The 15,858-nt window shown below is 46.4% G+C and overlaps 1 protein-coding gene across 1 annotated transcript in view; it reads left to right on the top strand.

The window, feature by feature from the left end:
- NLRC5 (NLR family CARD domain containing 5) overlaps positions 1-15,858 on the top strand; it is an 83,052-nt gene that overhangs the window by 14,270 nt on the left and 52,924 nt on the right. The window contains 7 exon segments of the mRNA XM_032774048.2: positions 1,488-3,243; positions 4,165-4,248; positions 9,897-9,980; positions 10,075-10,158; positions 11,868-11,957; positions 13,694-13,744; positions 15,776-15,844. Coding sequence (XP_032629939.1) covers positions 1,488-3,243; positions 4,165-4,248; positions 9,897-9,980; positions 10,075-10,158; positions 11,868-11,957; positions 13,694-13,744; positions 15,776-15,844 — 2,218 coding nt within the window.

Genomic DNA, 15,858 nt, shown 5'->3' with positions numbered 1-15,858 from the left:
TCGGTTGCTCTGTGGGAATGGCGCATGTGCAGGCTGGTCACAGACAGGAGCTGTGAGGGGATGGAGCGTCCTCAGTGCAGATGTAACCTCCAGAGAATTTAGCTGCCAAACACTAACAAAGTCCTACTAAGCATGTGGGAACTGAGATTTTTTTTGGACATATTTTTACAGACACAGCAAAAGGCCACGTAAAAGTCAAATGTCAAGTCCCCCTGCTCCAAAGCGTGGCTATACTACAGCTTCTCAGTGATGCGGTTGTAAGAATTTTTTTTAAAAAAAAACAACAGAGATGGTTGAGTCATTTTAGCTGAAATTTTTTCAAAAAATTCAGCCTGAGGCAGATACCCAGCATGGGAAATTTTGTCTGAATGGTTAACATTTGTCAAAGTTAAAAGCAACTGAAAACAGGGTCTTATAATGGGAAGTGTCAGGCAACCTTAGCTATAGGCATCAATACCTACATTATCGATAATAAAAAAGAGAAATACATCCAGATGTCATCTGTAAGGGACTCTGCCCTCCTGAGGGAGGGAACACCCGTTAGGTTCCAGTCATTGCCCTTTATCTGTCCCTCTGTCTCCTGCATTCTTGGCAGCCTAACAAAACACCCTAGGATCTTGTCTGAAATAAAAATAGTCCACAGTCTCTGGGAAGGAGCTCAGCAGTGAACACCTTTCCTCAGAGTTAATCAGTCTGTTACTGGGCTGAGCGCCATGCAGAAAATGGATGAGATTGCTCAGAAGACGACAGGGATATTTTGTTATTTCTGAACCAGCCACTGGGGTCCTAATGGAGACCTTTTCTAACCCTTGGCTAATTTCCATAGATTTTAAGGCCAGACGGAACCTTTATGATCATCTAGTCTGACCTCCTGCACAACACAGGGCAGACAGCCATAGCCAGTAATTTCTGCATGAAGCCCGTAATGTCTGTTTGAGCTGTGCGCTTGTCTTACTCCCTATGTGGTGTGAGGGAGAAGTTTGAATCCACAAAACCAGGTCCATGAGGCAGAGGATGGAAGATACGCTACTTGGGCAAATAACACTATATAATTGTGTATGCACGTGGCTTGTTATTGCAAGGTCATACAAGACTGCTGCTTTGTTTACTAATTACTTGGTGTAGGGTTGCTGGGCTGGGTATACTGCTCTGCAATTGTAGGGTTGTGGTATTGAGTTACTGTTTTAAATGCATGTTTTGAAGCATAGATTTTTTTTAAATGACATAGGTAAATAACCACATGGACTTTGTAAATAGATCAGGGCCAGAGTGGGGTGGGGGGAAGTACTTTAGACCGTGAACCTCCCAATACAATCAGGGTCTATTTCAGTGGTTAAGTAGTGGGCCAGATCCTATATGAACTGGCACAGCTCCACAGTCTCACTGTATTTATTATGGTGAAGATCACTTTTCATGAAGTTGATCTAGCTGTTTCTCATTACCACTCTGTCTCACACACTCTTTCTCTGTCATTCTATGTCTCTCAGACTCAGCTGAAAGGTACCGGCATCTCATCATTGCTTCAGTGTCTCAAAGGTATGGAAATGAGAGAGCAGCAGGAGCAGCTGTCCTGGGACAAGCACAGCCACCTGCTTTCAGCCAAGCCTTCGTCAACCTAGTCATCCGGCAAAGTAAAGCTTCCAGACTAAAGGAGAGAGCAGATAAACCCAGGGAGGACTCGGCAGGCATGCAGGAAGCAGAGGAATGTGTGGACACGGCTGTGAAAGTCTCAGACCTGTTTGAAAGTGTCGTTAGTTCGGGTACCACCAGGATTATCCTTTTGTTTGGCAAACCGGGGATGGGAAAGACCATGCTGATGCATCGACTTTGCCAGAAGTGGGCAGAAGGAGCTTTGCCTCAATTTCTGTTTACTTTTCTCTTTGAGTTTAGGCAGCTGAATCTGATCAGCAGAAAGCTGACTTTAAAGGAGCTTTTGTTTGATTTGGTCCTTCAGCCAGAAGATAGCCCTGATGCTGTATTTCAGCACCTCCTGGAGAACGCCCAGCGCATGTTGTTCATCTTTGATGGGCTGGATGAATTTGTGGGGAACATAGACCAGCCAGCCTCACCTTGTGTAAGACCTGCCTTCCACAGACCTATGTCCATATCTGAGCTGTTTGCCAATTTCTGCTTTGGAAGACTTCTCCCTGGGTGCACGGTGCTGGTCACCAGTCGTCCTAAGAAATTACCCGACTTTCTATTAAGCAGAGCAGATCTGCTGGCAGAAATTTGGGGATTTGACCACGAGAAAGTTGAAGAGTACGCCAGCCACTATTTCCACCAACATTCCTTCAAAGAGCAGGCCATCGCTCACCTGAAAAACAACAGCAAGCTTCTGAGCATGTGCTTGATCCCTGCCTTGTGCTGCATTGTCTGTGTCTGTTTGGAATATTTGCTGAAGAAACGTTTGTCAAAGGTGGAGCTTCCTCAGACCATGACCCAATTTTATATCAAAATGCTCCTCATCTTTATAAGTAAACAGCAGACAGAGGGCACTGTGAGTGAAGACACGCAGCTGAATCACCACAGGACGGCCATTTTGGGCCTGTGTGACCTTGCACTGAAAGGCCTGGAAGAGAAGAAGATAGTGTTTTACGTTGATGATATCCCAGAGCATGTGAAAGAGTTTGCTTCCCTACATGGGTTGCTGACCGTCTTTGAGGTGAAGAGGTGTGACAGCCTCCCAGAGGCCGGCCATGCCTTCGTGCACTTGAGTCTTCAGGAGTTCTTTGCTGCGCTGAACTTGATGATAAATAACGCAGTCGACGGAAATTACCTGAAGAAAAAGTTCTCTTTGAAGTCAAAGTGGACTTTAAAAAATGAAGCCAGGACTGAATTCATGGAGAATTTTCACATCTTTCTCTCAGGCCTCTCGTCAAAAGAGTGTAGGACGTTCCTTACCCAGTTAGCTGAACGAAATCAGGTGTGGGTGCGGGACAAGCAAGCCGCCATTTTGCAGTCATTGAAGAAGCTGGCAGCTACTAATCTAACGGGGCCCAAGATAATTGAGCTGTGCCATTGTATTTACGAAACACAAGACCTTGAATTAGCCCAACATGTCGGGAGCCAGTTAAATTTCAAGTATGAATTTAGAAACTTTAGATTGACATCTCTAGATGTTTCAGCTTTGGTTTTCATCATTAACTGTGGCCGGGATTTGACTCACTTGGATTTTGCAGGCTGTCCCATGGAATTAGATTGTTTGGAGGTTCTAGCGAGCTGTAAAAATATAGAGCATCTGAGGTAAGAAATGCATGAAAGACGTGCATTTGGATTGAGATTTTGAAGGGATTTCTATGCCCATTTACCATTACAGTGAATGGGAAATGGGTATCTAAATTACCTATCATTGGAGGGCTGAGATATCTAGCCGTGAAGTCCCAAGCATTTCACCTCTGGGTTGCTGGTTCACAGCCAGCCAGCACTGATAGCGACTGAAATTTGCTGCCTTCTGACTTTTTTCAGTTCAGTTTCTACTGGACAGGTGCCCCCATTGCTGTGGGCAGGTTCAGCAGAGAGATCAAAGACGGAGAGTGAACTACCATCTCATCGCTAAAGCTGGTACTTGACGGCCTCCATTTCGGGGGCTGGGGGAGAGGGGCAAAATAGGCATTTCAATCTCCAGAGCTGTCAATTTGATACCTTTTATGAGTGCTAAGTTCACTTTGAAGATTGCATGCATTCCAGGGCACCATGTGCAACTAATTTACCATAGTGTAAATGGTATATTTCTCCAATAACAGCTTTAAAGCATTCGAACAAAATTCATCCCTGGTCTAACTCCATTGACTTCAATACTTTACACACAGGAACCATTAGGCCTTTCCAGTTCATAAGAGTCAGTTTTTCTCTGCTCACCGATATAACGTGAGTAGAAAATGTCCTTAAGTAAGGAATTTCTTATCTTTATCATAGCGCTAGCAGAATGCTCCGTCATACTGTCTCCACCGTTTAGCAACAGCTACTGCATGAAGTGTTTAGTAACCAAGCCAATATAGGCTTTCCCCCTTTGTGCATTTGATTATTTTGAAATGGTATTTAAAGAACTAATATGTTTAGATATAAAAATGATGCAATAAGGTGGCTGGATCATAGATAATGTTAGAAAAAAATAGAGCTTTGTTTTGTTCTATCGTGTTTTAGCCCACTCTTTTATTGTTTTAGCTTTAGGAGCAGGAAATTTGGTGACGAATTTGCAGCTGCTCTTTCCAAAAGCTTACCGAAGATCAAGAGTCTGAAGAAACTAGAGTAAGCATTTAATATTATGGTCAACCCATCTTACTTTGCTCTAGTGCTGAATAGGAATAGGGAATGGGTTCCCCTTTGGATTTTGTACCACCATCTTATGTCATATGTATTTTAAATCTTTTGCTCTGGGTGATGTTGTCTAAAATATAATCTGTTGCGTTGTTTAGTGCAACACAAAAATACATGAAAAATGTGATTGTATATGGTACCTTTTGTGCATTGCTACCAAATGCCAGGAGATAGCTGCAAAAGATTTGCATCACATTATACTGCTGTAAAGATCCTTTATATCTATTAGAGTGGATTGAAACACTTTTTTTCTTTCATTTTTTGGACAAAAGCTTTTTGGTTTTCAGGCTTTCAAAAATCAATTTTTTTTGAGGAAAACAGAGACACTTTCTGCAAAAAATTGGGTTAAGTTGAAAATCTAATTATTTCTCCAAAAAAAAAAAAAAAAGCTTCTATGGAAAATTTTGGACCAACCCTAATATCTGTAAGGCATAGGAAGAATGGTCTATAGAGGTAGGTGTGGTGATCTGTGGGTTATTTGTCTAGGGTTGTCTGTAGGGTTCCATTGTTGACGCTGATTATGGGGTCCAGGAGGTTGATGCTAGTGTGGGAGTGTTCCAGAGAGAGTTTAATGGATGGGTAGTAGTTGGAGTTGTGGTGGAAATCTATAAGAGAATTTAAGCCGTCTGTCCAGAGGATGAAAATATTATCCATATATCTCAGATGTATCATTGATTTCATGGTGCATTTGTCTCCATGGACCTGTAGTAGTCAAATCCTTGTTACCTATTTCTCAATGACTTATTTTAGCCCCAAGATCTGCCTAACAGTCTTAACTACCTAAAATAAACCCCTACATTATGATAGACCAAGTCCAGTACTAGAAGCCTGCACACTTAGACCTGGTTGACACCTAAAACTTAGGTTGACCTAGCAACATCACTCAGAAGTATGAAAAATTCACAGCCCCGAGAGATGTAGTCAAGCTAACCTTAGCCCCAGTGTAGACTCTGCTAGATTGACAGAAGAATTCTTCCATCAATCTAGCTACCTCCTCTAGAGAGGGCAGATTTATTATGTGATGAAAAAAGTCCTTCCATCATCATAGCAAGCGTCTATGCTACAGAGGTCAATCCTGGCCTCATTTTATGTCTGTATACACCTAGAACTTAAAAGGCAGTCTACCATTAACTATGGTAGACGTGCAGTTCTGCAGTCTTTGTTAACAGCAGTAACTTGCTGAGTTTTAAACCTACTTTACAACAATCTTGGCTGGAACCTGTTCCAAAACAAAGACACATGCTGTAATTCTGTGACAACACGCACGGGCATGTATACGTCCATCCGTACTAATTAGGTACCAGTTTCAGGAAGCGACCAATTGACTGTTTTGGGTTGTCTCGCGTAACAGGCTGGGACTCACCACCATGATGCCTCCTGCTGGTCATTCTGGGCATTAGCTCTGTCTTTTTGCAGGGCGCCCTCCTCCGGTGGTGTCTCACCTGCGTGATTTCTGTTCCGGACCCACGTCACTTCAAGGACTGGCGGCATCCTCTTCAGGCCAGAGGCCTCCAGCCCCACATGCACCATTCTGTTCTCCTTCCCTTCCGGGGGAACACCAATCCTCTGTCCAGCCACTCACCTCTGTGGCCAACTGCAGCCCAAGGTTCTAGCCACTTACCTCAGTGGCAAACTGCAGCCCTTCACTGGCCACTCCCCTCAGTGGCAAGTGGGGGCGAGGGAGACCTGGGCCTGCCCACTACTCCAGGTTCTGATCCAGGGACCCTCTAGGCGGAAGCCAAATGCTGCGTCTCCTTCAAACCCTGCCCTCCGTTTCCCTGGGCCACTTCCGTGTATCCCTAGCACCTTCTCTGCCCCCGTATCAGGGCATTAGTCTTTCAGCCAGTCAGGCTGGAGCTTCCTCTGCTTCCCGACCCGGCTCAGCACTGCTCTGTCCAGGGTGTGGGCAGTTTCTTCAGCCCTTCAGGGACCCAGTCCTTTCTCCCTGGGCTCCAAAGAGGGAACTGCCCCACTGCCCTGTATCTCTCTTTATATGTGTGCCTGCTCTGCCCTGATTGGCTGCTCATTGCAGCCCCTCTCTGATTGGCTGTCTGCTGCGCAGCCTCCCCAGGGCTGCCTTTAACCCTTTCTCCACCAGTGTGGGACAGACGCCCCATCACATCTCCCAAAGAAAGTCTCTGTGTTACTTATCACTAGGTCTTTGGTCAGACATCACCTTTCAGCTCAGTAATTGTCCACAGCAGGACTTGACACATGAACACAGATTGAGTGAAGGATGGATACAACTATAGTCTTTTCTCAGTGTGCTAACAGGCAACCTGAACTGCTGGAAAATTGAAAGAGACATTAAAGGTGGTCTGTCTGAGATAGGTATTTGTTGCCACCAGGAGGACTCCGAGATTGCTGGCCCAGGAACTCAGTCTTCTCTCTTCCAGATGCCTTCAGCTTTTGAGAAGTGATGTGCTGAAGGACACCAGTCGTTTTATCCTATTTCTGCTGGCTGATCCAACTTGGTTCCTCTTTTTGGATGTTCTGGTATGTCAACTCATACTTCTTCTGAAGATTCAAAATGTCCAACCAAAGGAGAGTCATCCTCTCTTACCATCCCATCAGGGAACAAGGCATCAGCTTTTGAGTTCTTGCAAATGAGACTAGGATTTTCCTGACTCACTGTGGAATACATCTTGTCACACCAGCTAGTGTAAGACAAATTAGACCATAACTGTTGTACAACCATCTTGGGACACATCTTGAACACTGTCTGGTCCGGTCAGCAGCTTACCTCTGCAAGTCCCTTTCTGTGGACCCCTTTGTGGCACGTCCCGTGGCCAATTTTGCAGTTATTGCTTGTTCAGTTTGCAGTTTCTCCATCAACATCCTGCTAGCTGCTGAAATGGTCAATTTAAAGTTCATATAATTTACATAAAGTCTCTTTGTAATCTTTGGTGGTCTTTAAACTTGTTTTGACAGTCATTATACAACGCAAAGTCCCTTCAAGAACTGTTGTTCTCCAGATGGCCAGAAATTCTGTATAAATAGTCCAGGTCTGTTCTCCTTGTTTCAGCAACCACGGTAGGACCTTGGTATGCATGACTGAGCTGACCGGTTACATTTGTGATTATTCAACTCTGGCCAAGTGTCCTTATACACACACTATGTGGTTTCAGTGTATCTGGCTTACTGCCTCTTTGGCACTAACTTGATAGCATAAGCCTGCTTGATTGTAAACATTCGCCTTACTCCTTCTCTTGATCATGTAAACTAAAAGAAATCAGTATGAATGCCATTTCGTTCTTTCCTGACAGGATTGCACAGCAGGCAAATCCTGGCACTAGAGTTTACAATAAGTAATACAGTTGACTTCCCTTTTACACATTTTAATTATATTATTAGATTCCATCAAATTCCCCATTTTTTATGACTGGGCTCTCAGCAACATCTCCCCAGTTACTTTCTTCAGGATCTCTTTTAGTAGCTCTGTCATTCTTTCCCTTACCTCCCTGAGCTGAGGTCTGGGCTACCATCCAAATCTGAGGGGAGAAACTACATGCCAGGCAGATTTTATTTCAAGTTTATTTAGACTTAATGAAGTAGAACCCCAGCAAGGGAATTTGGTTTTTACGTTTTGGACTGTGTGAAGTTCTTAAGGGGCCCTGTGAGAAGGGAAACTGTGGCAGAGCACTGCAGAGCCATGCTTTGCCTGCAGGGGGCATTGGGGTAGCACCTGGATCAGGACCCCATTGTGCTAGAGTTTTAGCTGAGTGGACGGAGAGGAAGGATGAGATCTTAAGAGATGTTATGCAGGAAGAAGTGGTGAGATTTAGGCTGTGTCTACACTACCACTTATGTCGGCAAAACTTACGTTGCTTGGGGGTGTGAATATTCCACCCCCCTGAGGGTCTTAAGTGACACTGGCATAAGCTTCCGCCGCTCATGGGGCTGTTTTTTCTAAGTCGATGGAGCTTTCTCCCATCAGCATAGAATGTCTTCACCACACGTGCTGCAGCAGCACAGTGGTACTGGCATTGGTGGTGCATGACACCTCCATGTGGGGAGGCTGTGAGCACTCGGACGGTGGCCCTGCCTTGAGACCCGCCCCTGCTCAGCCTCCTCTCCTGGAAGCTCTGCCGATGCTCCATCCCCAGCCCCCCGCGTCCCCCTCCATGAGTCCCCCCCGCCATTTGCCTCTTCGCCTCATCTGCGAGGCCCTCCCGCTGCCTGCCGCTCACTTCTCTTTTCTCTTGCCCCTGGCCCCCCTGCCTGCTGCTTTTGCTGCTTTGCTGCCTCACTCAGGTCCCCCTCACCTGCCTGCTAGTCAACAGCTCCCATGCATGCTCCTCTTCGCACCCTCCCCCAGCCCCACTCACCCGTCAGGCAGCCAACTGCTCGTGCATGACTCTTCACCCCCTGCCATGAGGCTCCCATGCGGGCAGAGCGGGGACAGCAAGAAGACGTGCGGGACCAGGGCCTCGGGGCAGAGTGTGGGTGGGGCCACAGCCAGGGTGCCCACCCTTTCGGCGGCAGCACGCTCCAAAGGTGGCAGGCAGGCTCTTTGAGGCAGCTTAGCCCACCCTGGCCTCTTATACCCGCTGCCCATGTGTACCCGTACACCCGTACCCGCTGTGTCGCTGTGCGTGTAGACAGGCCTTTTGAGATAGCTGGGCATGAGGACCGAGGGAGAGGGCCAAGTCAAAGACCATGCGTAGGTTATGGGTAAGGCGACCATTTTCTCACAGATTCCGTGGCTTTCCACAACCTCCATGACTTCCAAAGCGGCTGGTCTGGCTGACTGCAGCGCTGCCTGAGCAGCCGGCCCTGGGGACCGCACAAGCAGTGACCAGTGCGGCTGGCTCCAGGGAGTGCCCAAGCAGCAGTCCTGTGGGCACCCTTCGAACCACCCGAGCAACAATGGTCCCAAGGCGCAGCATCCCCAGAGGCTCCCGGAGGCCATCCAGAGAGCGGTCCCCAGGGAGCAGCATCTGGGGGGCAGTCAACCCCCAGCACTGAAGTGGGGCCCCCGAAGCAGCAGGGCCCCAGAAATCGAGATTTAGTCAGGGGTATTTTTAGTAAAAGTCATGAATATGTCACGGGCCATGAATTTTTACTTATTGCCGGTGACCTGTCCATGACTTTTACCAAAAATGCCTGTGAGTAAATCTTAGCCTTAGTTATGGGGCTGAGTGACACTGAGGTGCTGTCCATGGTGATGGAGAAAGAAGGGAGTGGGCAGGGCTTAGGGTGGGAAAGATGAAGAACTCCATTTTGGCTGTGTTGAGCTTTTGTTTGAAAGCAGTTTGGGGAGTATTTTCCTCTCCACTTCCTGCAGCTTTCCCCTGCATATTAAGAGACTGAAAAGAAGGGAAATGGAATGTCAGGAACTCAGATTCCTGCGAGCTGTGATGGATGGTTTGAAGATTGGCCTGCTAAACCCAGGGTTGTGAGTTCAGTCCTTGAGGGGGACACTTAGAGATCTAGGGCAAAATCAGTACCTGGTCCTGCTAGTGAAGGCAGGAAGCTAGACTCAATGACCCTTTGGGGTCCTTTCCAGTTCTGTTTCTGCCACAAGTCTGGTGGATTTGTACTGATCCGACATTTTCGATTTGCTTTGTGTTTTTCAGGTTAACTGGTGGTAGTATCACTGCGCTGGGGCTAACTGGCCTGGCACAAGTCTTTCCAAACTGCCTTCAACTTGAAGAAATAAAGTAAGTGACCCGCGTTATTGGGGGCGAGCGATGCTTTTAAAATCAGCTCAGAATTATTTGTGGGGGAATATTAACCAGGCAAACTGATTTGCAGCTTGCAGGACAATCGACTGAGGGACCAAGACATGGGGAAGGTGATTGAAATGCTTTCCAGAGTGGAAAAGTTAAAGATGATTGAGTAAGTAAGAGATTTAATGACTTAAGCCCATTTAAAATGTCAGCTCTGAAGAAGCAAATCATCCCATCAAAGGGTCTAGTAGTTTAGGGTGAACATCAGGTCAGGGAGCAATGCCGGCAGTCCCTGGGGTCAATCAGGTGCACAAATTTTTCACAGTGAGGTGGGCAGTCCAACTTGCAGCTCTTGGGCTGGATCTGGCCTGTGGAATGATTTTGTCCAGCCCCCAAAGGTATCTGCCCTCACCCCTAGCAGACTTGCTCTACAAAATGGTATCCTCTGCACAGGGGGACTTTACCATTACAATACGTGCAAGGTCATGCCGCACGGAGGATGCCATTTTGTAGAGCACGTATTCCTGGGTGTGGCCTGCGGAGGTGCCCCAAAACTAGCATCTGGCCCACAACCCTGAAAAGGTTGGACCACAGATCATCAAATTCCACCCAAATACCCTTACATCATGGAGCCTAATGACTTCAGTTAAACCAAAGCATTTTAGTCCTCAGAAGACTAAACTGTCGTGTGCGACTGGGGAACAGGAAAGGCCGAGATGCAGTCAATGCCTGAGGCCCCTTCCATTAATCATTAGAACAAACTACCAAAGGAAACGGTGAATTCTTCACCTCATGAGGTCTCTAGATCAAAACTGGTTATCTTCCTAGATCTGCTTTAGCCAAACACAAACACAAGCTACTGGGCTCAAAATGGAAGTATGAATGGAGGATGAAATTTGATGGGAATAATCTAATAGTCCCTCCTGGTTTTAATATCTAGGAAGTTATGTTCAATTAGATTTCATTAAAAAAGAAAATAATCCCCAGCCTCAAGGTTTTACTAAACCTAATATGAATAGAAATGTTTTCTTGGGATGTGCTTGTGTATGCAGATATGGGTGGGGGAAGAAGGATTGGAATCAAACATGCCTCTGCCAGGCTGGAAAGTGGACACCCTAACACAACAGCATTGGCCTCGTAATGCACAGGAGCCTTCAGTGAAACAGGTTTGCAACTGAAAAAAGAAGAGAGTGAAATTTACCAAATACACCAATCTAATTTTAGGGGCTGTTCCTTCAAACTCTTACACCTGTGCATAACTTTACTCATGAGCAATTCCATTGATGTCAGGTGGAGTCAATTTATGCCCAGGCAAAAGTGTTTGCAGGATCAGGCTGAGTGAAGTCCAAAACTTAAATAAACAGCATAAATAAAGGAAATTACATTTTTTAAAAACCCTTTGAGTTTTACTAGTAACAGGTTAGATTTTTTTTAAGCATAAGATTTTTATCTTGACTGTATTCCTTTAAAGTGCTGTACTTTACATCTGTTATTTTGCTGCAGCAAACTATGAAAAATGTATCAAATATTTTATCATAAATCCCTATGCTATTGCAGTTGTATCACCTGTATTATTAAGTGTTTTGTTTAGCAGAAAAAGGTGAAGAACCATTTTACTATCCGATAGCTCTATCAAGTGTCCCTGATTCTGAACTCAGGGGCAGCCGTTGCATTTGAAAGAGTCCATTAAATAGAATTGAATTGCGAACAGGCAGAAATATCTGTTGGCTAAAAACAAACAGGTATAGTTTTAAATAGTCAACAAATCCATTAGATTTGTGTGTGTGTGTTGAGAAGCAGTGGTTGTGTATTAAATAAAAGAGACTTACTATCAAATACAAACAGCTGATATTGTGATGCTCTGACTATTATCCACAGTTTAAGCCATAATGATATTTCGGTGAAGTCTGTTCTTTCTTTGGCGAAGGGAGCCACTACCTGTCCAAATGTTACTGAACTACATATAAGGTACTGGTAATACATGCTATGGAAATATATACTGTATTTCTCTAACTGCTGACTTTAAAAATTGCCTTCTCTTTTAAGTAGAATTGCTCCGTAATAAAGATTGGTGCAAATTGAGTTCAGTTCTCTCCTCTTATTGACAAGTTGATAAATGGAGTTTGATTCAGTTACATTATGCAATATGGAATTATTAAGGCATTGATTCATTTCACACATTGATTTTTCAATGTAAAATGTCTATGTAACATATTGGGATAGACCCAGGCCAGTTGGGTACAGCAGAATAACAGAAGGCAGAGATACTGGCCACTGGGTTAACAGTTTTTTGTTCCCTGGCTGACCAGAGCAGGGGCTGCTCCAGGCTAATGAGAACACCTGACTCTAATTAACCTGCAAAGAGTCAGGTGAGGCCATTAAGTTAATGTGACCACCTGACTCTAATTAAGGCCCTGCTGATACTATAAAAAGGGCTCACTCCAGTCAGACAGAGAGGAGCCAGGGGAGAGGCTGAAGGGCTGGTTATTGAAGACGCCCTCAAACCATCGTTACGGGAGCCCTAAGGCAAGGGTGAAGAAGGGAGAATCAGGAGAGCTGTGGGGAAGTGGCCCAGGGGAATGTAGCAACTCTGGCAGTGAAAGGTTGGCTGCCAACAGCTGCTACCATTAGGGTCCCTGGGCCGGAACCCAGAGTAGAGGTCGGGCCCGGGTTCCCCCCAGCCCACCACTACAGGAACATCTCCTGGGAGGGGAAGTCAGGACCCTGTCAGGACAGGAGGCTGAACAGAGACTGTGGGAGTTATCTCACCAACCTCCTTGCAGGCCTATGATGAAAAGGGCTCAGTAGACTGTAATCCTGGCCCTAGAGTGAGAACAGCTACGTGGAGGGTCACAGTGAGCCACTGAGGCTAGCGTAAACCGCCTAGAAGCACAGGACCCACGGGAGCAAGGTCAGAGCTCTGCCACAATATTTTAAACTCTTGTTTTAAAAAACATGCAATATCTACCCGGTGAGAATCCTTGTTAATGCAAATGAGTTATAAGCCAGCAAAAACTACTGGAAAAGCAACATTTTGTGTTGTTGTGCACTTGCTTTGTCTTTGAACAATGGTTTTGATATTATCATATGTCCCAGATATTGGGTAAAGTGGAGACTTAAATTACAGCTCTTACAACTAGTTCATTCTGTGGGTAAACTCTAGGAGCCAGATTCATCCCTAGTATAGCTCTAATGAAGCCCTGTTGGACACAGTTTGCCTTTGTCCAAGTTTCACCACGCAAGACACACGTGATACTGAAATCACTGCTGACCCTTCTTACAACTTATCTTGCAGAAGGGCATTTTTACTGAACCGTGTTGTTTTGCTCCATGCCACAGCTGGAGCAAAAGGCCAAATGGCTGCAGTAAATTGTAGCATTTTGGATCAATCAGTGGAATGAGCTCCTGGTTTCATGGGAGTTGTATCTAGAGAAGGGGAACCCCAAGAAGCAGTTTGCTCAAGCTTCTGGCCAGCCTTGCTGAAACCAATGATTCTTTTGACTAACATCCACTGCAATATTCCCTTTTGCTTCATAAGCTTAAGAGCAGCACATTTCTAAGGCTTGATTCAGCCCCACTGAATTCAGTGGGAGCTTTGCCGTCCATTTCAAGGAGAGCAGGACCAGGCTCCTACTGAGCATTTCTGCATAAGAAGTTTAATCCTTTAGGATTTAAGCTAATAGTGTGTTGTATTTTGCTTACAGGAAGGACACCGTCATGATATATTTTTCTGGCCAGTCCAGAAGAGTCCTGAGGTGAGAAATTGATCTTGGAGTTGTGAGTATTTAAGGGAATTCTGGTTCAAACAATAGTCATTTCTACCATGGACACTGGTGACTGGTGGCTCCAGAAATGACAAGAGCGGATTTACCATGATACAAACCGTGCGGTGGCACAGGGCCCCCAACAACAGAGAGGCGCCCCCAAAATGCAGGACAAATATTTGACAACCTGCCCTGGCTGGTGGCGCAGCAGGGTTCAGGCAGGCAGGCTACCTGCATGGCGTGGTCAGTGGCCCCACATGGCTCCTGGAAATGGCCGGCTGCTGGCATGTCTCTGCATGCCCCTGGTTGGGAAAGTGGCTCTGTGCGCTGCCCTCCGGGCAGTGCATGGAGACCTGCTGTCCCCATCCCCCCAAGGGACGTGCAGAGACATGCCAGCAGCAGGCTAAGGCAGCTCCCTGCCCGCTCTGCCTCCCTCCTTCCCTCTATGCTGCTCCCGGAAGTGGCTGGCATGTCCCTGCAGCCCCGGGGGGGGTGTCTCCATACGCTTCCCCCACGCTGAGCGCCAATTCTGCAGCTCCCATTTGCCAGAAACTGCGCTGTGGGAGCTGCACTGCCCGAGGTAAGCGCTGCCCCCTACCCCAGCCCAGAGCCCACACCCACATCCAAACTCCCTCCCAGAGCCTGCACCCCACACCCTCTTCTGCATCCCTACCTCCTGCCCCAATCAATGTACTTCACTTTATTGTCATTTAATTCCCATTACTTATAATATAGGAGGAGGAGGAGAAAAAAAGAATGAAAAACGAGGGAGATAAGAGAGAATGTTCTTTTTCTTGGCTGGGGGGACCTGGAAATGAAGCTGTGCAGAGAACCCCACAAACTCTAAATCTGCCACTGAGAAATGTGACATAATTCCCCTGCACCCCTTGCAGTCATTTACACCTGTTAAAAGGGAATGTAAAACTATTAATCCAGAATGGGAGCATTTTGCATGGGAGTAAATGACAGTAGAGGTTGCAGGGCAATTCTGAATCATGACCATGGCGATTTTTTGGGGGGGCATAAATTGGGTACAACACTTCTTGCACCTTTTTTGGTTGCCTCTTTTCATGCCTCTGCATATGTGTGGGGACAGTATGGATTTAGCCCTAGGTAAGTAAATACCAAGCGAAATATGGGTCCTTGTTTTTCTCTTAGAGGATCAGTCTGAAAATGCCCCAGCCGGAAAGCACCTTTCATCACATGCTGTGCTACATAGTTGAATGTTTTCATTTGCAATGAGCAGGCCTTAGCCTCCTGACTCCCATTCAGCTGCACTAGGGCAATGAAGAGGCGGCTCCAGGCATCAGCGCACCAAGTGCATGCCTGGGGTGGCAAGCCACGGCGGGTAGTCTGCCGATCAACATGAGGGCGGCAGTCAGGCTGCCTTCGGCAGCATGCCTGCAGGAGATCAGCCGGGATGTCGAAGGCGTGGAACCGGTGGACTTCTCACAGGCATGCTGCTGAATCTGCGTTACCAGCGGACCTCCTGCAGGCATGCCACTGAAAGCAGCCTGACTGCCGTGCTTGGGGCAGCAAAACAGATTGCCGCAGGGACGGCTTAATGCTGGGCCAGGGAACTGAAGCCTGGAAAGAGACTCAAGCTACATCTGCACTGCAGCTGGGGTAGACATGCCTGCACTAGCTTTGATCCTGCTAGCATGCTAAAAATAGCAATGTAGCCATGGTGGTGTGGGCAGTGGGAAGCATGGGCTAAGTATAAGCCTATCTGAGACCCTAGATGGGCACTCAGAGTGGCTAGCCTGTCCCACCACCCATGTCACTGCAGCCATACTCCTGTTCGCGCACTAGCTTGATCAAAGCTAGCACAAGTTCGCCTCCCCAAGCTGGGAATTACACCCCCTGCTGCTGTGTTAAATGTACCCCCAGTGACTTCTTCCAGCAAAGCTTTATTCCTTCCCTGTGCATACTGCATCCCACAAGGTAGCTGGAAAATATTCAACAGCTCAAATGTCTTATGATGAAGTTTCAAAGGCCAGTAAATATTTTGTTTCTTTGCAGATCATCGAATTTGAGGAGAAGAGAACGTAAAATGGAAAATGCTGCTCAAATAAGAAATTTAAAGTTACGGTAAAAGAAATATA

The sequence above is a fragment of the Chelonoidis abingdonii genome, chromosome 19 (assembly GCF_003597395.2).
Source record: "Chelonoidis abingdonii isolate Lonesome George chromosome 19, CheloAbing_2.0, whole genome shotgun sequence".
Lineage (NCBI taxonomy): Eukaryota > Metazoa > Chordata > Testudines > Testudinidae > Chelonoidis > Chelonoidis abingdonii.
Note: the sequence above shows the minus strand (reverse complement) of the source record. Positions and strands in the feature narration are given on the sequence as shown.